Source organism: Lontra canadensis, unplaced genomic scaffold (assembly GCF_010015895.1).
Source record: "Lontra canadensis isolate GAN:19392208 unplaced genomic scaffold, GSC_riverotter_1.0 scaffold42, whole genome shotgun sequence".
NCBI lineage: Eukaryota > Metazoa > Chordata > Mammalia > Carnivora > Mustelidae > Lontra > Lontra canadensis.
The window spans coordinates 12177845-12204222 of record NW_022631036.1 but is presented as its reverse complement, the minus strand read 5'-3'; the positions used below and the strand labels follow the sequence as shown (position 1 = coordinate 12204222).

The 26378-nt window shown below is 36.8% G+C and overlaps 2 protein-coding genes across 8 annotated transcripts in view; one reads left to right on the top strand and one right to left on the bottom strand.

Annotated features, from left to right (window-relative positions):
- Positions 1 to 10193, top strand: part of MIA2 (MIA SH3 domain ER export factor 2) — an 89084-nt gene extending 78891 nt beyond the window's left edge. For all 7 annotated transcript variants that reach the window (XM_032871220.1, XM_032871218.1, XM_032871226.1 and 4 more), the window contains 4 exons: positions 4120 to 4242; positions 7658 to 7716; positions 8530 to 8764; positions 9864 to 10193. In XM_032871220.1, coding sequence (XP_032727111.1) covers positions 4120 to 4242; positions 7658 to 7716; positions 8530 to 8764; positions 9864 to 10030 — 584 coding nt within the window. In that variant the 3' untranslated portion in view covers positions 10031 to 10193. The remainder of the gene's footprint in view (positions 1 to 4119; positions 4243 to 7657; positions 7717 to 8529; positions 8765 to 9863) is intronic.
- A 10657-nt stretch (positions 10194 to 20850) lies between these two features.
- FBXO33 (F-box protein 33) overlaps positions 20851 to 26378 on the bottom strand; it is a 35370-nt gene continuing 29842 nt past the window's right edge. The window contains exons 2-4 of the mRNA XM_032871217.1: positions 25651 to 25761; positions 24446 to 25131; positions 20851 to 22887 (exon numbers count right to left, since the gene is read on the bottom strand). Coding sequence (XP_032727108.1) covers positions 22616 to 22887; positions 24446 to 25131; positions 25651 to 25761 — 1069 coding nt within the window. The 3' untranslated portion in view covers positions 20851 to 22615. The remainder of the gene's footprint in view (positions 22888 to 24445; positions 25132 to 25650; positions 25762 to 26378) is intronic.

The following is a 26378-nucleotide window of genomic DNA, read 5'->3' as shown; positions in this document are numbered from 1 at the left end:
TAGTTTAGTTAACATCCATCATCTCATATAGGTACCAAAAAAAACGTACACGTTTTCCTTGTGATGAGAATTCTAGGATCTCTCTTAACAGCTTTCCTGTGTGTCATACAGCAGCATTAGCGATAGTCATCGTACCATATATTATATCCTTAGTACTTATTTATAACTGGAAATTTCTATCTTTTGACCAAGAAAAGGGGGACGCCTGGGTGGCTCAGTGGGTTAAGCCTCTGCCTTCAGCTCAGGTCATGATCTCAGGGTCCTGGGATCAAGTCCCACATCAAGCTACTTGCTCAGCGGGGAGCCTGCTTCCTCCTCTCTCTCTGCCTGCCTCTCTGCTTACTTGTGATCTCTCTCTCTCTCTCTCTCTCTCTGTGTGTCAAATAAATAAATAAAGTCTAAAAAAAAAAAAAAAGAAAAGGGAAAAAGTAGCACACTATATATATTAGTTGAACTCTATTCTATTTCCTTTCCTTTACTGGGCCTGTTAGCATCCTTCCTTCCCAGAGGTGACTACTCATGAGGCCAGTGTGTGTAAACTTAGATCCATATATAATTTTAAAAAATATATAAACATATATATAACTTTTCTCTTTTATCAAGTTTTTTAATCAGCATCATGTTCTTGAGTTCTTTCCATTTTAATATAAAGTTTATTACCTCTATTGCTATATAATAATTCTGTATATAAACATACCACAATGTATTTATCCACTATCCTCTGTTGAACATTTAGGATGTTTCCAGTGTTTTACTATTACTAACAGTGCTGAAGTTAACACCCCTCGCATATATGTTCTTTAGAGATGAGTCCAAGAAATGAAATTGCTGAGTAATAGGATAAGCATATTTAGCATATTTTTTAGGTTATTAGATACTGTCATATTGTCCTCAAGAGTGGCTGTGCATGAAATATTTGAGAGTAGTTATTTCTACAGTACTTGATTTCTACAGTAGTTATTTCTACAGACTAACTACAGTAGTTATTTCTATAAAACAGTTGTAAAACTGTTTTGAATTATCTCCGGTGATATGAGGTAAAATTTTTATCTTATTTTTATGTATAGTTCTTTGATTAGTGAGCTTGAGTATCTTTTCTTGTTTATTGGTAATTTATCTATATTTATTTACTGTAAATTGCCTGACCCATTTTATTTCTTGCTTAATAGGAATTCTTTTTTTTCTTAAGATTTTGTTTATTTATTTATTAGAGAGAGAAAGAGAGAATGTGGCGTGAGGGGCAGAAGGGGAGGGAGAGGGATAAGCAGATTCTACTCTGAGTGCCAAGCTCCGTGTGGGGCTCCATCTCATGACCCTGAGATCATGACCTGAGCCAAAACCAAGAGTCAGATGCTCAACTGAATGTGCCACCCAGGTGCCCCAATAAGAATTCTTAGTATATTTTGGATATTAATCTTGTCTTTTGCAGAGATTTTCTCAATTTGTTATTATGCATGTTCTTGTTATATATGTTCCAAATTTTGTTATAGGTAAGTTAATCTATTTTTAGTAGAATTTTTGTTTTGTTTAAGACCTGTTCCTAGGGGGCGCCTGGGTGGCTCAGTGGGTTAAAGCCTCTGCCTTTGGCTCCGGTCGTGATCTCAGGGTCTTGGGATCAAGCCCCACATCTGGCTCTCTGCTCAGCAGGGAACCCTGCTTCCCTCTCTCTCTTCCTGCCTCTCTGGCTACTTGTGATCTCTCTCTGTCAAATAAATAAAATCTTTAAAAAAAATAAAAATAAAAAGACCTGTTCCTAAATCAAAATGATATTCTGTTTTCTTCTAAAAACTTAAAATTTTGTTGTAAGTTTTAGATCTGGATTTTATTTCTGTTTCAGTGTTTCGTGTGAGGAGTCCTCCCTTCATTGAATACACAGTTATTTCAATACTGCATATTGGTTCATCAGTTTGAAATACCACTTTATCTTAGATGTCCATATTTGCATACATCTGTTTCTCAGGCATTCTTTCTATACCATTGGTCTCTTTATTGCAGAATCCTAACCTATCTGTATCCATGATGCTTTCATCTACTTTCTGGAAATTTTGCTTTTTCATTCCATTTAAATTCCTTAATTATTAGAATTAACTATTTCACGATGTTGTGAAGGAAGATGTTTATTGTACTTGATTATTAGCCAGTATTAATCCTAAAAAATTCTAATTCTTTATCCATCTTTATAATTCTCTTTTGTTTCTGTTGTGTGATAGAATCCAGAATTATTAAAAATAGGTACTCAGAGAGCTATTACAGTCCATTTGTTATGGAATGAAAAGAGATAAATAATATTTTTGTTTAACTCAGGCATTTTGGATTTTATTCTAATTCTTAGTTTATGATACTGCCTCAGAATGCTATGTACACTTATTTGCAGCCTTTATTCATTTTTTCCCCCAATCTTTTCCCTCTCCCATTCTTTCTTTTTAATCATGTCTTCTCTTATAAGGATGGTAGAAAACAAAGGTATGAAAGCAATCAAACAAGGAACCATTTGTCTTTATTTTCTGTATTTCAGTCTCATTGGTCATGTGCCTTCCACATAGCTTTATCTTGTTACATCATGTGTGGTGTGTGTATCTGAGTTTGATCAGAATACCCTTGTTTACTTGTTCACCCTTTCTTTTCTCTCAGGGCGAGCTTTACGTCCTCCATAACACCACGATTTCTGATTCCTCCAGTCAGAATTTAGTAGGCCACCACTCATAATTTGTATACCTCTTTAGTAAGGCATTGGCCACATTGTATTTATTTCTGTCACTATTAGACTATAAAGTGTGGACTGTATAAAAATCAACTTTATATCAGTAGTGCCATGTATACATTAAGCCCTGGTAGATTTCAGGAATAAATTATTTTGTCCAGTGGAAGGCACCATGGGTATATGATTTATAAAATAGCAAGCTTGTAGCAAAATTTTTTATTTCTTTTTGATTTTGTATTTCTGAGGTTGCTGATAATTGTGGGGATGTATTTTAGAAGCAAAATAATGATACTGTATGGTATCTTGAGACTTGCTTAAGAAAGAGTTGGGAAGTTTTCAGGCTTCCCCGTTTTATTCACTTGCCCAGCTCTGCCATTTAATTAATCCCATTTTTGAAGTAGAAAGGGAAAACTTAGTTTAGATCTCAGTCATTGGTATTGGTCTTCCTTTAATTGGGCTAATAATTCAGACCGATTGAGACAGTTTTTTGTTAAGATTCTGGAGGAGGGAGGAAATGAGCCTGAGGCTATCCACCCAGATCTTTCTTTCCTGATTCACATCCCTGGGCCCTTGGGAGCTCATCAAATATAATTCTTTCCATTAACTCTGGTTGATGCTGAGTGGTTTCCTTGGCTTTGTGTGGGGGAGGTGTGTCAGTAAGGTCCCATCTGGGTGAGTCAGATGAGGAATGACATATCCAACAATGTGTGGAGTTCACATTATGCACCACTGCTTAGGACAGTCATGGAAAGCAGTTTGCAGCTGTTTTTCCATATTTCTATGGTTAAGAAAGAGCCACACAGTTCACCCCCTTTGACTTTCCTCTTACTTTTGGAGTTGGGCATATGCATAACTAATTTGTCAAAATCTGCCATCACCGGTCAAATATGAGATAGACTACCTTTATTTTTTTCAAGAATGATGAGTTCTACAAGTACCCAGGAATGACAGTTTTGTCATTGTAAGTGACCCTTGGGGACAATGAAGGGTGGTTGCAGAAGCACCTGAGTCACAGTCTGTGCCCAGATTTGTGTCTGTCCAGGAGTCCTTAATCTGAGCATTGTGAACCTTCTGTTCATCTGTTGAGCGAAAGATCTTACCCTTTAGTTTTGGAGGGGTGCTAACTGCCAAAATACTGAAGTTACTGAAAATTTGATCATTGATGACCTCCGAATGATATCTGCTTTGTTAACTACTTCTTTTATCAGTGTCTGTTTTGCTGAATTTCCTGATACACTTACAACATATTCCTTTTTTTTCTTTCTTTGCTATTTCTTCAAATTATTTACTATTGTCTACCAAGAATATGGTTCAGTTTTTTAGGAAGCAAGAGAAATGTCTATATTCTATCTATTAAACTTAAATAAATTTGATTTATTTTTATACTAATGAAAATATTTTACAAACTTGTTTTCTAGGCCAACCATATCCTGATCCAGCTCTTCTTCCACAAAGGCAAGACAGATTTTATTCTAATTCTGGCAGACTCTCTGGGCCAGCAGAACTCAGAAGTGTTAATATGCCGTCTTTGGATAAAGTGGGTAAGAAATACTTCTTTGTATGTGTATATTTTTTAATAATGGTGGCACATGAAAGAATTGGAAGCTGAAAAAAGGACTAATAACTGGACATCTTTGGTAGCTCTTGATGCCAAAATCTTTCCTGAAACTTTCTAGTTTTATGTTTCTTATTATATTGTATGTATCCATGGCATTTGCATATGTGTTAATGGTTGATTTGGGTATTACTGCAATGGGTTTACTATATTTAGCTATAATGTCCGATTTTACTCTATTCCATGATTAATTTTTAAAATTTTTCCCGTCCACTTACATATATCCTACTTGGTAATCAGGGAAGTTAAGCTAGTGTGAATGGACATGTGAAAATCCACAAGAAAAATAATTTGCTTTGTTGTTGCTTTAATCAAGTACCTTATTTAAACATTACATACGAAGATAGATGTAACTAACATTTATTGAGCAACCTACTATTTGTCAGGCACTCTTTTCCTTAAACCACCTCACAGCAACCCTCTAAAATTGGGAAATATATATATCCAGTGTATTAATCAGAAGAGTGTAACATTAAAACGATTAAAAACAAATAGAAACTTAAAATAAATTTATTGGTAAAAGGTTTCTTCAGGACAGGGTATACATTGCAAGGTGGGGTTAGGCATTATTTCGCTGAAATATTTATTATTTTAGAAAAGGAGTCTTTTTCAAATAGTAAGCAGAGAAGGAGATCTATGGCCTAGATTAATTATAATTAGTTTTAATTAAATAATTTCTTTCTAACCTTTGGATTTTGGATTTTGAAATTGTTTTCCCCTATTAATTCAAACTTTATGGGGTGACAGTGTATATGTGATTGAATGTCTATTTTTAAACTAATGCTATTTAACATTTCTTACATGTCCTTTTTTGTTGTTGATATCTAATTATCCAATTAGATAATTTTTAAGTGTCTACTGTTTAGAAGGTGCCCTATGTGACATAGTAGAGAATATAATTATAATAAGGTATAGTTTCTGCCTATAAGAAGCTAGTAATTAAATGTGGAGAAATAAATAAATATATATCTATATCTATCTATATATAGATATATATATATCTTTCATATATCTATATCATATCTATATCTTTCTTATATATCCATCAGGCAGTAATGCTCTAGAAGAAAAGAATAGCACCTTTAAAGATTAAGACTTACAAAGTCGTAATAAATTATGGCTGCAACATGGAGTGTGAGTCAGGGAATGTTTAAACAAGTAGTGAAAAGGTTAAGCAGTACATAGAGTTCTCAGGGCCTTGCAAACCTGTTCAAAACTTGGACCTTGTTCACAGGGTAATGGGAACACATTAAAGAAATAATCAGATCTTCATTTTAGATAAATTACTGTGGATGCGTTATGGTGAATAGATTGGAGGAAGCAGTTAAGATTGGAAGCACGGTAACTTTTTAGGAGTCTGTGACAGGAATCTACGTCAGTAAGAGGGTAGTGATTTAGCAGAGGGGATAGGGATACATAGATGTAAGCAGACATAGAGAAAAGAGAATTGGGAGGATTTAGGATTGAAAGCATGTGGGAGTGTGGGGGAAGGAGGAGTCTTGGCTGATGCCTAGATTCCCGGCTATGGCATCTGGGCCATTCATCGTTCTGAGACAAAGAACAAGGAACAGGAGCAAATTTGACAGGAAAGATTATAAGTTACATTTTGAACTTATAAAATTAGCAGCACCTGTGATACACCTGCATGAATATTCAAAGAGGCAGTTCAAGCTTTGAAGTCCTAGTAGGGGGAATAACAATCTGAATCACACATCTGGAAGTCATTAGTTGGTATACATCAAATTAAAGGTGTAGGGGTGGATGGGATTTCTCAAAGGGAGAATGAAAGGAGCATGGGGCTGAGGTGGAACTCCATGGAGACCATCATTTAAGGATAGTGAAGCCCACCAAAGAGACTGAGAAGGAGTGGCTAGCAAGGGAAGATAGAGAAGGGTGCCATCACAAAAATTGAAGGCTGAAAGGATTTAAAGAGAGAGAGAGAGTGGTCAATAACGGTGAGAAATAATATAAAATAAGGACTAAAAGTGTCTTTTAGTTTAGCAAAAAAATATTTTTTTTTGATGTTGGGGAAAATAATTTCAGTGGAGTAGTGGATGTTGCAAATAGATTGCAGTAAAATGAGGACAAAATGAGAGGAATTCCAAACAATATATATAGAACAAGTATTGATTACAGAAGAGAGGGGTAGCTGTAGGGGAATTTTCTTTTTCTGTCTCATTTTTAAGTAGTCGTTGGAAGAGACTTGCTGATAGAATGGGTCTAGCAGAAAGGGAAGAGGGAGGCAAAAGAGAGGAAGGGGAGAGATTCAGAGCATAGAATCAGGGTCATAGATCATCTAGAAGGAGACTTCTCATGATAAGAGGAGGAAAAATCATAGGAATTTGGTTGCTGATAGATTTGTTTGCTTACAGAAAGTTAAGGGAGTTTCTAAGTGACTGGTGTAGTAGGTTTGAAGATAATGGAGATTTAAAATTGCTGAGGAGAAATGTGGTTTGGAAGATGCAGAACGATTAGTCAGTGAGCAGCTGCAAGTATGGCTGGAAATCCATCAGCTTGGAGTAGGCTCTGTCTACACAAATCTGTGATTTGTTTTACCTGCAGAAGTGCTGAATTGCAGGTATAGGTAGAGTGAAAGTGGAGAGTTGGATTAATATAGAGCTAGAATATTGTCATGTACATGTCAAAATATTGCCAACTGGGTAAGGACATCGATGATTGGATGAAGTGATGGACTTAGAAGTCTAGTTAATTAGGGGTGGAAATGAAGAGAGGAGGAAACTAAAGAAAATGGAGGGAGACCAGAGGACTGGAAGCTTCAGTGACAGGAACAGGTGTAGTGAGAACAACTAAATGAGAAGGCTAGGTGAGGATAAGTGTTGTGGTCAGAGAGGGGGTTGTTTGAATTTACCTTCTCATGGACCGAGCAGTTCTTGGTGAAAACAAAGTCCAGGAACATTTATTTTGAACAGTAGCTAAATTCAAATGCTAGTCTATGTTACCTGATGGAGGAATTAGGAAAGTAGGAAGGAAAGAGGAAAAGGAAGGAAGAATGGAGGGAGGGCGAAAAGAAAGGAAGGAAAGAAGGAAAAGGGAGAGGGATGCCACCTTCCAGAAGTCTCCTAATGATGCGCTTGCATCAGGGTTGCCTAGGAACGAGCCACAGAAATTCCTGCCACCTGCCTTTGCAGAACTTTTGAGTGTGCCACAGTTTCCAGTGACCTAAAGCTGTTCCTGCGGCCGCAATGCAGGATGCTGGTATCGGGCTGGTTTATGTACTAATGGGAGAATGAGAAAATATCAACAATCCCTTGTGATTGGGAGATACGGTAGGAATGGAGTGATCAGTCATATATTTTTCATGGTTTAACTTTTATGTTTAGATGGACCAGTGTCTTCAGAAATGGAATCCAGTAGAAATGATAACAAAGATGACCTTGGTGTAAGTATTGAAAGTGGAATTTTATCCATGTGTTCAGGAGCTTTCCAGACTCTTGGTTTATTAGAAGAGAAATTTGGCTGGCAATCTATTTCTTGATATAAAGCTGCTTCTCCCATTTTGACAAATATATACACTCCCTATATTGCATTATAGTTGTTTCTTTTCTGGATTGTACACTACGGTGATACAGTACAACTTATAGACTAAAGGCTTGAGTTAGTTTACTAAAGTTAAACAGGAATTTGGATTTCCTCCTTCTATTTTTATTTGAAGGTTTTAAAGTATATTTTTGTTATTACCTTTACAATTTTTGCTTTTGGTCACCTTTTTTATGTTGAAAATACAAACATAGGGCACCTGGGTGGCTCAGTTGGTTAAGCAACTGCCTTGGGCTCAGGTCATGATCCTGGAGTCCTGGGATCGAGTCCTGCTTCGGGCTCCCTGCTCCATGGGGAGTCTGCTTCTCCCTCTGACCTTCTCCCCTCTCATGTTCTCTCTCTCAAATAAATAAATAAAATCTTAAAAAAAAAAAATACAAACATAAACATCTGTTTTTTAGTATGTACTTGATAAAAGAATATATGTTTTGGTACTCTTGGACTACTCTTGTGTTTTATCTTTAGCCAGAGTATTACTTTCTTTTCAGTTAATATTTGTGATCGCAAAAATCCAACTGATGTGGAAAACAGAATCTTTCAGAAGAAACTATTAAGATTATTATAGACTGCTTTCTTCTAAACCTAAGATTTTTCAGGAAGATTATTGCAAATTTTGCTGTTGTTTTAGTGACCGCTGTTTGTCAATTTGTTACAGAATTTAAATGTGCCTGATTCATCTCTCCCCGCCAAAAGTGAAGCAGCGGGCCCTGGCTTTGTTCCTCCACCTCTTGCTCCATTCAGGGCTCCATTATTTCCAATGGATCCAAGGGGTCCATTCATGAGAAGAGGTCCTCCTTTTCCTCCACCTCCTCCAGGAAGCATGTATGGAGCTCCTCGAGATTATTTTCCACCAAGGGATTTTGCTGGCCCACCGCCACCTCCATTTGCAAGTACGTTTTTTTTTTTTTTTTTTAAACTTAGTGTGTGTTTTATAGACTAAATCAAAGATACAATTCTGCTTCTTATTCATATAGTAAGTTTTTCTCACTGTGAGTATATCATTACTTTTCCAAATTGGAAAGGCAGCCAGCCATTTGTAGACTTTAATGAGGCTTCCACATGATTGATCCCAATGATATGGAATTATTTCTGTATTTCAGTAATTGGGAGAATCATTGTTTTTTTGTAGCAGTCTTAAATTAAGACTTAAATTATTTGTATCTTATTTGATTAGAAAGTGGTTACTGCATCAATTAAGAAAAATAATTACAGCTTATATTTTAGCATTAAAATTACTGGCTAAAGTATTTTTAAAAGTTTTTTTCATAAGTAGTTCCTATGCGGTCCTACTTATTTAAAACCTAAAATATGTTTATCATGTTTAGACTAATTGTTGAATTTATTGAAATTCTTTCATAGCCTTACATAAGAAAAAAACAATTTTTTGCTTTTATATCTGTACATTGCCATTTAGAACTCTAGGTTTCTATAGAATAAATAGTTAACCAAACACTAGGTGGAAGGCTAGTATATGCCTGACATGGTATTTTTTCTCTCATTTCTCCTCTATTTTAAGGTTTAAGGTGAATTAAGATGAATTTTGGGGAAATTCAAGATAGTCTTTTAACTGTAAATGTTTTAGGATAGTATAAAATTAGAATTAGAAATTACTAGTCAGAATTTTACGTCTGGTGAAAATTATATGACATGAAAATTTTTTTTTTTTTTAAATTTTAGGACATGAAAATTTTTAATCAAGCTTTATTATGTTTTTTGAAATAATAATTTTTGAAAAGTGTTAAGATGTTAAGTTTTCATAGGACAAAAATTGTGGTTAAAGTTAATGATGTTCCCTTCAATCATGTGTAATTGAAGAGAGTATGCTTTTACTCAATGTTGTAAAAATTCATTTGTTAGATCAAGTAATTATTCTGGGGTCAATTTTTGAATATGAAGTTAGGTATTTTAAGTTATAAGCTAATCATTTAATAGAACTGAAGTACAGGTACTTAAAGTTAAAAAATGTCTTTTACCAATCTCTTTGAACAGTGAGAAATGTCTATCCACCGAGAGCTTTTCCTCATTATCTTCCCCCAAGAGCTGGATTTTTTCCCCCACCCCCACATGCTGAAAATAGAAGTGAGTTCCCATCAGGGTTGACTCCACCTTCAAATGAGCCTACTACTGATAATCCAGCACCACAGCAAGAAACTTAACCATATTTTTGATCTCTCTTCAAAAGTAATTTTGACTTCTCTCTTATTTTCAGCTTAAGTAACGGCTGTTACTTAACCTATTATACTTTTGCTCACATAAGAGCTTAATGGAATTAAAACTCTCAGGATAGTATTTTGTAAATAAAGATGATTTAAATATGAATCTTATGAGTAAATTATTTTCATTTTATTTTATTCTAGATAGTATAATTAATTTGATTATCAAATCCACTATCACATAAACAATGGGAGTTTTATATATGTCATCTTGCAGTTGGGGATGTTTTAAACTCCAAAGAACTTTTTGCCAAGAACTGTATTTACTATGGTTGTAGACAAACGTCAAGGTAACTTTATGCTTAATTAAATAAATTTTAATTGATTTAAAGACTTGTTTGGTATTGATAATAATAATAAAATCAGCTAGTTTTCCATAAATAGGACTCCATTAGTTAGTTTTTTACTTTTCTCAATAGCTTTGAGGCTCAAAACTAATGCTTTATGTGGATTTTTCCCATTTGATTATCTTACCAAGGTTGTGTTCTCTTTCTTACAAGTAGACATGAATGGCCAAAAGCAACAAATTAATACACTCTTTTTTTTTTTTTTTAAAGATTTTATTTATTTGTCAGATAGAGTGAGCACAGGCAGACAGAGTGGCAGGCAGAGGCAGAGGGAGAAGCAGGCTCTCTGCTGAACAAGGAACCTGATGTGGGACTTGATCCCAGGACGCTGGGATCATGACCTGAGCTGAAGGCAGCCGTTTAACCAACTGGGCCCCACAGGAGTCCCAAATTAATACACTCTTAAAAGTCAATATTGATTATATTCTAATTGATTTATATTTAAAAGAAAACCAGGATATTGTCTAAATGGTAATTTTTCAGAGTTGGGATCTTCTTAGTTAATTCACTAGCTTTTGGACAGTTTTCTATCTGGCTTGCTTTTCTCTTAATTTGCAAGATATTTACTGTTTTTAGTGGGGAATGTTGAAATTTGCTATAGGGATATTGTATTTGGACTCAATATCTTTAGAACGTTTCCTTAACCTTCTTTGTCTGTTTCCTCAGGCTTGTATTCTATTATTAGTCTTCTCACATGTTAATATGATTATGAAAGGAAAGATAAGTATAACTACTAAGTCTTAGAATACGTCTGTTGAGAAGTTGGTTGTTTTTAGTTGTTTACTTGGAATTTGTCCTCTGTGCCAAAAGACAGAAGATGAAACATTCTTGAACAAAGCAGTCATGCACTGTAACTGGAATGCTTCCTGCCAGCATTTCTGCAGATGTTCTCTGGAACACTTCTTGTGAGGTATTCTTACTCCTTCCTCAGTCTTACCTTGCCTTAGGAGAGAAGGTTGAACAGAAGGACTTCATGAAGTGAATTGCTTGGATAAGGTATTATGTAGATTGGGAACTGTAAAATCATCATTATACTTAGTGTTTAGAAGCTAGGTTTTAGGGGAAATAGATTGCTTTTTTAAAGTTGGAAATTTGGAAAGTGAAAGAAGAGAAACAGAACAGTGATGGAGAGTATTCCAGTCGAGTGAAACTTTTCTTTGCCCCGGGATGAAGGAGACCTGTTTTGACTTAAGACAGAGACAGGAGAGTGGTGAAGGCAAATCGAACCTCAGAGAGAGCGGTAATGAAGTGAGAAGCCAGAATCAGAGAGGAAGCAAGGATAACAGTCAATGACAGCACAGCAGAAGCCACAAAGACTTGATATGGGATTCCAGAGTAAATGAACATACTTTGCTTACAAAAATATTTTTTAAATAAAGAACTATAACCAAGTGGGAATAAATCAAATAATAGCATTTTAGGATGAATAAGAAGTTTTGTACATTTATTTCCAGTGATGCTGTCTAGTTAGTTTCTTTTTTAACTCTTTTTCTTTATTTAGTTCTGATAAGATTTTAGAATTTTATGAAGGTATGCTTATACCTCTAATCCTTGATTTATCAACTTGATTGATTAAATTTATCAGTTTGTGTGTTGATTCTTTGAGATGAAAAATTAGGACTTAACACACACTATTGCCATCCTCATTTTCCTTTCCTCATGTTTGATACTTAACCACATTATGTTTGCTCTTGTTACCTTTGTAATTTTTATATATTTAAACCTTTGTTAATATTTTTTCCTTGGGAAAGCTGGGTGTCTCAGTCGGTTAAGCGTCTGCCTTCAGCTCAGGTCATGATACCAGCATCCTGGGATTGAGTTCTGCATCAGACAGACTCCTTGCTCAGCGGGGAGCCGGTTTCTCCCTCTGCCTACCTCTCTTTCCCTCTGACCAAAAAAAAAAAAAAAAAAATCTTAAAAAAAATTTTTCCCCCTTATTCCTGTCCCCTCTTCCCCTACTCTGGCCAAAATTGTATTTTCTCTTGGCTGTACATCATGTTTTCAAGGTTGCTAATAATATTATTATGCCTACAAGTGTAACGATCTTCTGTACTTGGTCCATAGTTGAACTAAAGTTCAAAATCAATAAGGCGCATTTGTACTGTTATTGTTCTTTAAATATTTTCAGGCCAAATTATATAGTAAATTTACATATCCTCCTCTGTGAATCCCAGTATCATAATTTCTGCATCACTCTAAAGAGAATATTCTTTTTTTTTTTTTTAAAGATTTAAAAAATTTATTTGAGAGAGAGAATGGGAGTGAGAGAGCATGAGCAGGGGGAGGGGCAGAGGGAGAGGGAGAAGTGACTCCCCACTGAGCAGGGAGTCTGACCTGGGTCTCTATCCCAAGAGCCCGGGATCATGAAGCTGAAGGTAGACACTTAAGCAACTGAGCCATCCAGATGCCCCTAAAGAGAATATTCTTAAATATCAAGGTCAATCAATGATTTTTTTTTTTAAGCTCACTCTTTCCCCTACCACTAATAGCCTAAAATATTATAATAACACATTTTGCTTAACTTTATACTTAGGCCAAGTATACAGTTCTCCCTCCCACTTTTCTAATGTGACTTCTCCCCCCTCCCAATGTTATTTGCCATTATCATGTCTTACTTGAAAAGAAAAAAATCTTCATGTCTTTTCTATTGGATATATTGTTATTTTTTCTTTTAAACACTTTAGTCTTGGAGTTCTTTGTATTCCCGTTGCAAACTGACTGGCTGGTTTCTAGCCCAATGAACAGAGCCTGCACTTTTCCTGATTTCTTGGGATTACTCTGTTGTTTCATAGAGCTTCTATCTTGCTGGGGTTTTTTTGTTTTTGTTTTTTAAAATTCAAGTCTTGTTTTATTGGTGTTCACTCTCAAGTTATTTCCTTAAGGATTTAGGGAATGTAAAATCTGAATCCTCCCCATGCCTAAAATCCCAATCTTTTACTCTCCCACCCCCTTGTTTTAAAGTAGTCTCATGACGAGCATGGAGCCCAGCGTGGGGCTTGAACTTACAACTGTGAGATCAAGACCTCAGCTGAGATCAAGAGCTGGACACTTATCCAGCTGAGCCACCCAGGCATCCCCATTCCCTTTTTTGGTATTAGTTTATATGGGTATGAAATTCTAGGTCAGAATTTCGAATATGTTGTGCTTTTAATATCAATTTAATACAATTAATGCCAATATATTGTTTTTTTAAAGATTTTATTTATTTATTTGACAGAGATCACAAGTAGGCAGAGAGGCAGTCTGAGAGAGAGGAGGAAGCAGGCTTGCCAATGAGCAGAGAGCCCAATGTGGGGCTTGATCCCAGGACTCTGGGATCATGATCTGAGCTGAAGGCAGAGGCTTTAACCCACTGAGCCACCCAGGTGCCCCCAATATATTGTTTTTTAATATCCATTGTTGCTGATGAGATGTCTGAGGGGAATTTGATTCTGTTCTCTTTGTTGGTAACCTGATTTTTTCCTATAAAAATTTTTAGGGTTTTTTTTTCTTTTATCATTGGTGTTCTAAAAATCGTAGTTAGATGTAGCTACATGTGAGACATTTTCATTCATTTCTTGTTAGTCCAGGTCCTCTAAGAAGCAGATTCCAAGATGGAAGTAGATATTGAAGAGATTTATTGAGGGAGAACACCTATGAAGGATTAAGGGGAGAGAGTTCAAAAGTAGGTAGAGAGAATCTTCAGACTGAGGTTCAGATTGACATCTGTGAATAGGAGATAGGGAAGGAAGGAAGAGTTGGGTAGGCAGAGCCTCTGATTACAGTGCAGCTCCAGGAAAGCCTGAGCTGGAGCCATGGCATTCCCGGGGCAAAGATTGCCTCTGAGAGGAGTCCCTCGTTTGGTGGGAACGGCTCTGCTCTAGTACCCTTCCATGTTCTGTCCTTGGCTGGGAGCACCCCCAGGGAGAACCTGGACTTGGCATGAATGCTGAAGGTGCAGCAGCTAGAGTCTGGCAGCTGACTTACTCAGCATCCTCTCCCTCTCTCTCTCTTTTTAAATTTTTAATTTTTTATAAACATATAATGTATTATTAGCCCCAGAGGTACAGGTCTGAATCGTCAGACTTACTTCACAGCACTCACCATAGCACATATCCTCCCCAATGTCCATAACCCAGCCACCCTATCCCTACCCCCTACCCCCGGCAACCCTCGGTTTGTTTTGTGAGCTTAAGAGTGTCTTATGGTTTGTCTCCCTCCCAACCAGTCTTGTTTCATTTTATCCTTCCCTACTCCTCCAACTCCCCATGTTGCCTCTCAAATTCCTTATATCAGGGAGATAATTTGATAATTGTCTTTCTCTGATTGACTATTTCTCTCAGCATAATACCCTCTGGTTCCATCCACGTTGTCGCAAATGGCAAGATTTCATTTATTTTGATGGCTGCATAGTATTCCATACACACACACACACCCCACATCTTTATCCATTCATCTGTTGATGGACATCTAGGTTCTTTCCCTAGTTTGGCTATTGTGGACGTTGCTGCTATAAACATTAGGGTGCACGTGCCCCTTCGGATCACTACATTTGTATCTTTAGGGTAAATACCCAGTAGTGTGATTGCTGGGTTGTAGGGTAGCTCTATTTTCAACTTTTTGAGGAACCTCCATGCTGTTTTCCAGAGTGGTTGCACCAGCTTGCATTCCCACCAACAGTGTAGGAGCACTCCCCTTTCTCCGCATCCTTGCCAGCATCTGTCATTTCCTTACTTAATTTTAGCCATTCTGACTGCTGTGAAGTGGTATCTCATTATGGTTTTGATTTGTATTTCCCTGATCGGCATCCTCTCTCTTGAAGGTGTGATGTGACTGGGGTACTACATCGTATTAGGCACTTAAACTATGGCGTCCTAAAACTCTGGGAATTTTTTTTTTTTAAATCTTTGGTAAGTTCCTTATCTACTTTTTCTTTTGTATTTTTTAAAGATTTTACTTATTTATTTATTTGTCAGAGAGCAAGAGAGAGGGTGTGTGGGAGCACAAGCAGGGGGAGCAGCAGGCAGAGGGAGAAGCAGAATTCCCACTGAGCAGGGAGCCCAATACAGGACTCGATCCCAGTACCCTGGGATCATGACCTGAGCCGAAGGCAAACAATTAATGGACTGAGCCATCCAGGTATCCCTCTCATATTTTTCATCTCTCTCTTTCTCTCTCTCTTTTTTTCCCATGGAAAATTTTGTCAACTATATATTCTAAATCATTCACTTTAATGTTTTTGTTTTCAGCAGTCATTAATCTTTGAGAGCATTTTTTATTGTATTTTATTCTTTTTTCATAGATCCTATCCTTTTTTGTAAAGATCTAATATTTTGAATTTCTCCATAGCCAATTAGTGGTTTCTAAAAGTGTTTTTCTGAATTATCTGTTTTCTGTAGGATTAATAATTATTAACTTGGGCTTTCTCTCTCCTTACATGTTTGGTCACCCTTGAGTTGTTCATATTTAATGAAGATGAATTGTTTAGCTGATTCTAGCTTATATCTTTTTCTGTGTAACAAGGATAGTTTTCTTGTTTGGTTTCTTCCGGGGAGATAGGGGTGTGTGTGTGTGTGTGTGTGTTGAGGCGGCACACAGGTGGTGAGAGATGGAGGGTGGGGACTGAGACAGAATCTGTGACTGACAGGCTTTGCCTTAGGATGACCCGTAGGGTGCTGGCTGGGTGTCGGCCTTCCAGATGCTAGAATGAGAAGGGCTTCATCAAGGATACCACCCCACCATTCACGATATAAGTTTTGCTTTTTCCAAACAGTTTAATTTCTCTAGGGAATATTTCTCCAGTATTTTAGCTGGAGGCAGAACCAGGCTCACTGCCTTGTGCTTGGGGTTGTGGCAGGGGAATGATGGCACCAACTTTGAGCTGTTCTGCTAGCAGTTCTTCTCTATTTTCACACTCACACCTCACTTATGTACACGATATACTAACTGGCTCTGAGCCAAGTTTTGGACTGTTACCAGGCCTGCTGACTCCCAGTTCCTGAAACAGATCGTAGGCCATAGCTTTCTTGAAACTTCATTTGTTGGTGTCTCTTTTTATTCTTTTTATTCTTTTCAGCGTTATCGGGTTTACTTCTCTTGGCTCTTCTTTATGTTTATCTCAGTAGAGCATCTGCTTAGTCTGCCACCTGGAAGCTGAAGTTTTCTGTTATTGCTGTTATCACCATTTGAAAGGGTAGTTAAAGGAGGAGGGCAGACTTCAAGATTATGACCTGAGCATTATTTTGGACTGATAGGCAGTAGGCTTGGATATTTCAAGAAAGAGTACTTCTTGGTCCTGGTTGGATAACTTTTCCCTCCACTTTGGTATTCTGATTTTTTTAAATAGAAATAATACACGGTCCTAAGAGAAAAGTTAGAAAATGGTCAAAAGCTGAAGAAAATCCAGGGTCACCATAGAAACATAAATCACTTTCTGCATTTAGGTTGTGCTTCCTTTAGGCGTTTTATCCTTCACATATCTTTTGTATTAGTGTAATTATGTGTGTCTTTAATTTTATATTAAGTGTAATCCCCTAATATAAATGATATAAACTTTTTTTTTTTTTTTTTTTTTTGAGAGAGAGGGTAGGGAGAGGCCAAGGGAGAGGTGGAGAAAGAATATTAAGCAGGCTCCACACCCAGTGTGGAGCCTAATGTGGGGCTGGATCTCATGACTCTGAGATCATGACCTGCGCCAAAACCAAGAGTCAGATGCTATTTGACTGAGCCACCCAGGTGCCCCTGTAAACTTCATTTTTCATGATTTTACCTTCCCTTTTGCGAATATAATTTACCTGATTGTTCTTTTCTTGCTGAATGCTTAAGCTGTTCTTACATATATAGCATAAAAACAAATAACCCAATTAAAAAATGGGCAGATCTGCATAGACATTTCTTCAAAGAAGACATGTAAGTGGCTAACAGATACATGAAAAGATCTTCAACATCACTAATCATCAGGGAAATGCAAATCAAAACCACAATATCACATCACATCTGTTATCTATTATCAAAAAATAGGTAACATTATCTGTCAAATAATAGTATAGTTGTAGTATCTAAGAGTGGTAGGAGTCGTATAATATTGGGGTCCCTTCACCTAGGTTTAAATTTTGCTCTACCATTGATTAGTTTTATGATCTTAGAGAAGATTCTTAACCTTTCTGTGCCTCCATTTCCTCATATGTGAAATGGGGGTGATACGTACTACACAGTTGCTGTGAGGATTAAATAGAGTACTTTCTAATGAAATGATTAAAATAATGGTTGGCACACAATTCAGCACATGCCAACCATAGTTTTTCCTAGCTAATTTATTTAGTGTTTTCTCAGAAAATTTCACTGAAGTGGGTGTTTCTGATTAAAGCTCATTCTTTTTTATTTTTATTAGAGAGAGAGAGAGAGAGAGCATGGTGGGGAGGGGCAGAGGGAGAGGGAGGGAGAGAATCTCAAGCAGACTCTGCACTGAAAGTGGAGCCTGATGCAGGGCTCATCCTCAATACCCTGAGATAATGACCTGAGCTGAAACCAAGAGTTGGCCACTCAACTGAGTGGGCCACCCAGGCACCCCTAAAGTCCATTCTTTTAAACACAGACTTCTTTTAACCAACTTTTGTGAAAACCTTTCTAAAATATATTAAATGTTCCATTAGAGTATACAGATGTTCTGAAGATAATGTATTTTCCTGTTGATGCAGGGTTATGACCAATGACGTATCTTTGATCAGTTACATATTTATCATGTATAAAAACTAAACGTAGGAGAAAAAAAATTTGAACACAACTTTCTAAAATAAAAAAATTACAGAGATACCTGGGTGGCTCTATCGGTTAAGCGTCTGCCTTTGGCTCAGGTCATGATCCCAGGGTCCTGGAATGGGAGTCCCGCATCTGGTGAGCGGGGAGTTCACTTCTCCCTTTCCCTCTGCCTGCTGCTCCCCCTGCTTATGCTTTCTCTCTCTCTCTGACAAGTAAAATCTGGGGTGGCTAGGAGCCCTAGTTGGGTGCCTCCTGATTCTTTCATTTTCTTCTTGGAGCGCAGATAGATTGGACCCTGGTCTGACCCTGTGCTTTGCACACACAGCATCTGTGGGCACTCACTACTCACCTGTGAGAGGCAGACACTCCATTGTCCATCACAGGCAAGGAATGTCTATGAAGCTGTTAGAGAAGTATGTCCCAGATGTCCAAGGAGCAGGTAGAAAGCCCAGGTGTGAATCTCCAGATGTAGCTGGTTGGCTGTGAGGGGCTTGGACCTGAGGGGCAGGAGGAGGGCGCCCTGCAGGCTTCTAACTACTTTCACAGAAATCAGGTATTTCTGTCTGTTGGTGACTGATGTGTGCTCTGAGTGGTGGCTAAACTAGCAGCAGGGTTATGTGGGGGAGCTTCATCATGATTTTGAAATACCTTAATGAAAAATCACTTGAATTTGAAATTAATTCACATTATAAGAAATCTCAACATTACATTTACCATTTTGTTCAGAGATGTTACCTTTTTTTAACTTTAAAAAAAGAGCACAAGCAAGGGGAGAGACAGGCAGAGGGAGAAGCAGGCTCCCCACGGAGCAGGGAGCCCGACATGGGACTTGATCCCAGGACCCTGATACCATGACCTGAGCTGAAGTCAGACGCTTTACCAACAAAAACCACGCGGGCGGCTCTAGAGCTGTTAAACTTTTTTTTTTTTTTAAGACTTCTTAAGTATAATTTCAGCAGCATAAATTTTTGAATGACTGTGAAAAAATTTAAAAATTATCACCTATTTGTGGGGTGTTTCTCATTGGTTGCAATGTTAAAAATTTGAAGAGGTTATCAGTTAAAACTGACAAGATTTTATTTGAAAGTTCTATATAAGTTTAGTATTTCCCCCAATTCTCTGCATTTTGTCTCATCAGTTATATAATAAACAAAACAATGATTTTTCTCCCTGCAGTTTTTTTCCAGTTTATACCAGTGTGCTGTACAATATTTTCGGTATATGTCAGAGGATGGAAAAGGTTGGGAAGCCTTGATATAGATGATGTAGTTTGATGGTTGTATATTATTCATCCCTGCTTGTGTGTTACTCCATTAGGACCACTTTATGTTACTGGCTTCATAAAGGTCCCATCTGATGCATGCCATAAGGCCCTAGCAAGTTAGTTTCTGAATCTGTGTTTAGCCATAAGCACACTGTCTGTCCTTCCCAAGACCCACCCCACTGACTCCCTATCTTCTTTATTCCTAGAGTGGTGGGGGAAATGGGAAAGCAGTTTTAGCTATGTAAATCTCATATAGTTTAGTGAGCTAAGTTTTGAAAATGTTTTATTTAATACATTTCTTCAAAGATGATCTTATGTATGTCTCTGAGCCGCTGGGCCAACAGTTAAAACTTTTAGGGAAGAATCAGAGTTTTAGATAATCAAGTCCAATCTCTCATTTTATAGATGAGGAAACTGAATCTAAATAGAGTTTTAGATAATCAAGTCCAATTCCTCATTTTACAGATGACTCTAATGCCAAAGCTCTGTAGCATTAGAGTCAGAGCTTAGAGTGTAACAGATGCTGAGCCTCCTAGTTTAGTGCTTTACTATACCAACCGTCATTTGTATACTATTCACATATATTAATAGGCTTTCTTTTTTCATACATTTTGGGTACTATTTTTGTGTTTTACATAATAAACATGTTAATTCACCCAAAAGAGTTAGATATGCCTAGGAAACAAGGAAGCTGATGAATACCAGATTATTCCAAGGTGAGGAGGCAGTGTCTGGAAGAAGAGTCAGTGTCTGCAATGATTAGGGAAAGACAGATGAAGGAAAAGAGCCATTTTCTATCTTATTGATAGCTGTTTGTCTCAACAACCAAGAATAGAGATTACAAAGCCAAACTAAAGCAATATAGGATTTTATGAACTATTTAATACTGGCATACTAAAGTATTTTTGCATCCAGTATAGGAATTGTATAAAGTTCTTATAGCCTATAAATTATGTTTTACTATATCAATAATGTTCTAAATGCATAATACACTTGAGTTTTGTGATAACCAGTCTATTGTTTGCTTTTAAGCTTGTATTTTGCCAAAGTTAGTTAAAAAAAATTAAAACCCTTCAAACTATTTAAACTGAGACTTTTTTTAAAAAAAATTTGAGAGAGAGAAAGTGAGTGAACAGTGGGAGGAAGGGCATAGGGAGAGGGAGAGAGAATCTCAAGCAGACTCCCTGCTGAACATGGAGCCCAATTTGGGGCTCGATCCCAGGACCATGAGATTATGACCTCAGCTGAAATCGAGTCAGCCAGGTGCCCCTAACCTAGGACCTTTTATGAAATACTCCCAAATTTAAGCTTTGCTGCACCAGACTAAAATAGTAGCTAACATGATTATAAAAGATTATTACAGTTTAATGCTAAAAGTTTTCATGCTTTATATACAATAAAACATATTACAATGGTCACTTTTTAATGCTTTATTCATTGATTAAAAGAATATACATTTAACATAAACCATACAACATCAGTCATCAGGTCAAACATTCAGCTGGTTTCCTTACAGTTTCTGTCAGGATTTATTTTATCTGATCACATTTGTAAGATAAAATCTCACCACATCTGGCATTTACACACACTGTGCCAGTGGATTCACACTACTGATGTACATATAAAATCCTCATGGTATGTGCTCACTGGAGACAAAACAGTGCACACCTGTCAAAAGGTCATTTTAATATAAGATGGTAAAACCATTTGTAAAATACATATAAACTTTTTCCATAAATAGAATCATATCTGGACATCTGTTGCATAAATTGTGTTTCCAAAGCTTACAATAGAGCAGCCAGGTCTCAGCACTGCTGGGCACCCACGTTGGCTACTTACTTTATTATTGCAGACTGTCCTTTAACATTAAATGCACAACATTCGTACCACTTAAAACTGGGGTCAGGTGGAAGTCTCACAGAGACCACGTCTGTACCGCGGTTGCCCTGAAACAGTTAAGTCGGCTTTTAAAGCCTCTCAGATATAACAAGGTTTTAAAACATACTTCATGGAATGTTCTTCATGTATCATAGCAGCTCATACCTGTGATAGAACAAGCTTTCAGTTCTTCCTTTCTTTCCTTTACATTCACTATTCACAGTGAAACAGGTGCATGGTTTTTTTTTCTTTTTTTTTTGTTTTGTTTTTTCAGAGTTCTGAGGTTGCTGACTGAGCCACAGCACAGCTGTGTACCACAGGTCGAAATTCGACCTTAAATATTACAATCTAGCAGTATCTGGCTGGCCAGAGTGGGCCGGCCCCTGCCAGCATGTGGGCACTTCTTCAGTTAAGTCTATTCTTTGGCAGCTGACACGCGCGCTGACAGAGAAAAATCCAGTGACTCGTTGCTAGGGATTTCACGACTAATGTTTGTTTGCAAGCATGTGTGTTTACGGCTCTGTTTTTTGATTTTCTTTTAAGGAGGTTTTACCCTGGAATACAGTTTCTTCCTCCATTATTTGAAATCTGGGCTAAAAAACTAACTTGAATGTATAATGTAATTGATGAATAAAATTATGTCACATACAGCTTAAAAAAAAGTCTAACAGTTTGAGTATTCATGTTTATGTAAATGCATTTTTTAAAAAAAAGGATTAAGCAGTATTCTAACCTAATACACAAAATTCAGAATGGTAATTGGTGATATCAACTATTATATATGTAATAAAAGTCTTGGCTTCTCTGTTAAAGATCACTCATTTGGGATCATACTATCCTCCCTTCTTCCATTTCAAAAAAAATTAATGAAATGCTATCAAGCATGAATGCAGTGCATTGCATACAAATCCACCAGGCTATGGATATATATCTATATATGTATAAAAATATTTTGGCTCCTGAGCTCTGAACTCTGACACACAAAGAATAAAAACATCAAAAGGCAGAGTAACTCAGTGAAAAATAAAGTTAGCCAGCAACCTCAGACAACCTTCGGTTGTATATTCTTAAGGTTTGATAACAAGTCCATTAACCGTGAAAGCCCTACACATTGTCACTTTGAACTTCTAAACCAATACCCGACTACGTTCTTTGATCAAGAAGTAGAATATACATATATAATTCTATAAAGCTAATACTGATTAAACACAGCACAAAGGGATTAATTCACACTACTGAAAAAAAACATAATAGGACCCTACTTGCATATGTAACCACAGGAATTGTACATTTAAAAAAAAGCTAAATGTCTTCGCTGAAGTTTTGCATCTCTCTGTAAAAATGACGATTCGGTTCAGTGAAGACACTGAGTGATTCGATGTCCATGACCGCATGCCAAGGTTGACCCAGGCCCAGGGATACCTGCTCAATAAGGTTATGCACTGGATCCACATCCTGGTCGGCCAGTTCACCTTGGTCAAAATCAATGCTTTCTTCAGTGACTTCAAGTACTTTTAGATCAGAGCCACGAAGACGAGCAATGGCAATGAGGTTGTGCGCCCACACTGTGTAACCTTCAAAATAAACAAAAGACAAGCACTGTCATTTCCTTGTAATTTATTTTTTCTATTTGATAAGTTAGTCTTTTCCACAAACTTGTATCTCATTGACCACTTTGGTCCTTTTCCTTTAAAAATATACCGAGGTTGGAAAAGGAAGTATGATTGTTTAGTTCCAAAAAAAAAAAAAAAGACTACATTTGATATTGTTTCCAACAACATCACTGTGGCTGGTGAATTGGTAGATGCTGTAATGCTATTCCGATATCAGTACATTTAGTAAGACTGAAGACATATAAAGTAAAACTTTACAGCTTCGGATAGTGCTGTACCATAAAAAACAAACTTTTATTTCATATATATGTATCCATTAACAATACATGGAAAACATTTTTAGTGAGTAAAAAATCCTCTCCTATGACGCTTCACAGTCTGAAGTTAAGAAGCGAAACTTTAAACTGTTAATTGCCAATAGAAAATATGTAAAGTATTGAAGAGTCATGGATAAACTTTGGGAAGGAATAAAGGAGAATGGGTATAGGAGCTTTAGCTGTAACTAACATTTTATTTCATATTTCTTGTAAGAAAAAAAGAGCTTAGATTGGCTGAAATTAATCTTTAATATATAGTGTTGAGTAATCTTATAACAAGCTGAAATGCATTTCTCTGCTGCCATCTTTGATGACTGGCCAAATTAAAAAGCAAAACTTGAAAAGCAAGACACATACTTTTCTGCACTAATGCAAGCTAAAAGATATTTTAAAAATAAGGAAACACAACTAATAGTCCATTTTGTATGCTGTAAATGTCTTACATGTTCCAGAAAAGGAAGTAAAATGTTCTTCTGGCAGAATAGCAACTCTCTCTAAATGAGGGTAGTTAATATTAAGATGAAAGGCACCAGTAAGAAAAAGGCATATACCCAATCAATGGAATCATCATTTAAAAAAACTACACAAATTAATATGTTGATATCTACAATCTAGAAGATGAGGCAGCAAGCAAGCAAGAAATCATACTTTCTCTTCCTTCTGTATTATGTTTTTAAGAGATCTTGTGATAAGAGGAAGAAATGTATCTACTGCAAGTAGATATGTAACTTTTCTTAGATAAATTAATTTCAAATGCCACTCTCATGAAATACCATCAATCCCATGATGGAAGAAAAAAGCAACAAGGAAGCTGGAACAAAACACTTAGAGTGGAAATATGACCTTCTACTTGTAAGTGGTGTATCTTATAAATTAAAAAGTATAAAAGCCGGGGCGCCTGGGTGCCTCAGTGGGTTAAAGCCTCTGCCTTCGGCTCAGGTCATGATCCCAGAGTCCTGGGATTGAGCCCCACATCGGGCTCTCTGCTCTGTGGGGAGCCTGCTTCCTCCTCTCTCTCTGCCTGCCTGTCTGCCTACTTGTGATCTGTCTGTCCAATAAATAAATAAAATATTTTTTAAAAAAAAGTATAAAAGCCTGCATTTCAACTTGTTAGAAGATTACTCAACACTACAAATGTCAGTGCTTTTTGCTGGTTTAAGATGTTTTAGATATAAATAACAAACTGAACAAAAATCACCTACCGTGAATTGCCAGAAGAGAGAGCTTTGTGCACCTCCATGCTAATAAAACCAATGGATCTTCATTTCGGTTGTCACTAAGATCTGGAAAACCAGACGTGTCAATCACATCATTCATTAGTATAAAATGAGTGAGGAACTTATCATACTGCCTGGATATAAGATCAACAATAGCTCCTGAAACACAAGTGATGTAGCTGTCAAAATGAATCCTCTCTAGTGGTATACTGGGTTTCAGAATCTTTAGCATATCTTCACTCTTGATATCAAAGGCCATTATGTAGACCCGAAGGCTGGTGCTCTTTCGTGACAAGGCTTTCCAATGCTCATCATTTGGCATGTTGTCCAGAGACTTGTGCATCACAGAAACATTGTGGACCAGGAGAGACAGTCGCTGCAAAGGCACATGGTTGCTATCAGTTAAGACTCTTGCCATCTCAGCTGTAAAGTCACAGAAATCCAGGGCAAGTGAGCGCAGATTCACGAATCGCTCCAGTTCGACTGTGGTGATAAGGGTGCTGTTACCAGGAATATTGTTGTCTAGCAAGCTCAGGTGCTCCATGGTGTTGGCAATAGAGTTTGAGAGAGATGACAGTGATGTTGGGGTTACTAGTTCCAGCATAAACCCACAGGACAGCCATTTCAGTTGCCTACTATTACTCAGTATTTCTTCAAACAGCTGCTGAATTCTGTATGGAAAACACATGCCACAATGATCCTGTTAACATTTAGCACTAATCTTTTAACACTGAATTCTGAAACTGGGCAATGAAATGGCATGCAATGTTGAGATCCATTTTCTCTCAATCCAACCCACAAGTAACATTATCATAAATACTACTAAAATTCACATAAAAATATAATAAATAAACTGTATTAAACATCCAAAAATAAGTCCTTCAACCAATGAAAGCAGCATTTTTGTACCAGTATGGTAGAAAAGAGTGATGATATACAATTTATGTAACAATGAAGGCAAGGAGAGAAGTAATACTGTTAAATAGCAATAATTACCCAGCAAAGTCTTTGATCTATCTTAAAAGATTTATGATGTGGAATAGGATATTTCATAGTTAAAACACTTTCAGTTTATAGGACACATTTTTTGGGAAAAATATCATTACTCTCCTGATTGTATCTTACAATTTCTCAAAAAAACCTACAATTATTATTAATATAAGCCCCCTTCCACTAGCCATATAACTTACTGTTTAATTTTTTTGCCATCAGGATCCACCTTGCTGAGGTATGTATTTGACAAACTTCCTTGCTGTTGTAGAACACTTATGTCTCCAAAAAGGCTAAACTTCTGGAGGTTCCTACAAAAAAAAAGCAATTTAAAATGACTGTCTAATATATACAAATATAAATATTAAAAATAGAAATGTATAAGGGATATCTACAAAAGTTTCCACCTTATAACTCATTTAAAATCCAATTAAGTACTTTCAGATTGCTTTTTACATACAATGAAAAGCAACATAATACAGGAGAAGTAGTAAAAGCTTTACAGAATGAGTACTGAGGTTTTACACTAAGCTGTATGCTCAGTTCAGAAACTCAGTATTTCAATGACCATGGAAAGACGTTCATGCATTGTTTTCCTGATTTTATTTAGTTGTCTGTGTTCTCTTGCATGTAACTGAGCTTCTTTTGAGATGATTACTTTGAATGATTTGGCAGGCAATTCATAGATCTCTATTTTCTTGGGGTTGGTTACTAGAGCTTTATTAGTTTCCTTTGGTGGGTCCACGTGTATCTGATTTTCAATGATCTTTGTAGCTTTGAATTGGTGTTTATATTTGGAAGAACAAACACCTCTTTGAGTTTTTATAGATAGGTTTCTGCTGCTAACGATCTCCTCCTACTGGGTCTCCAGACTGATGAGATCACCTCTAGGACCACAGTCAAGTTGGACTGAGGCTGGGTCAAATGG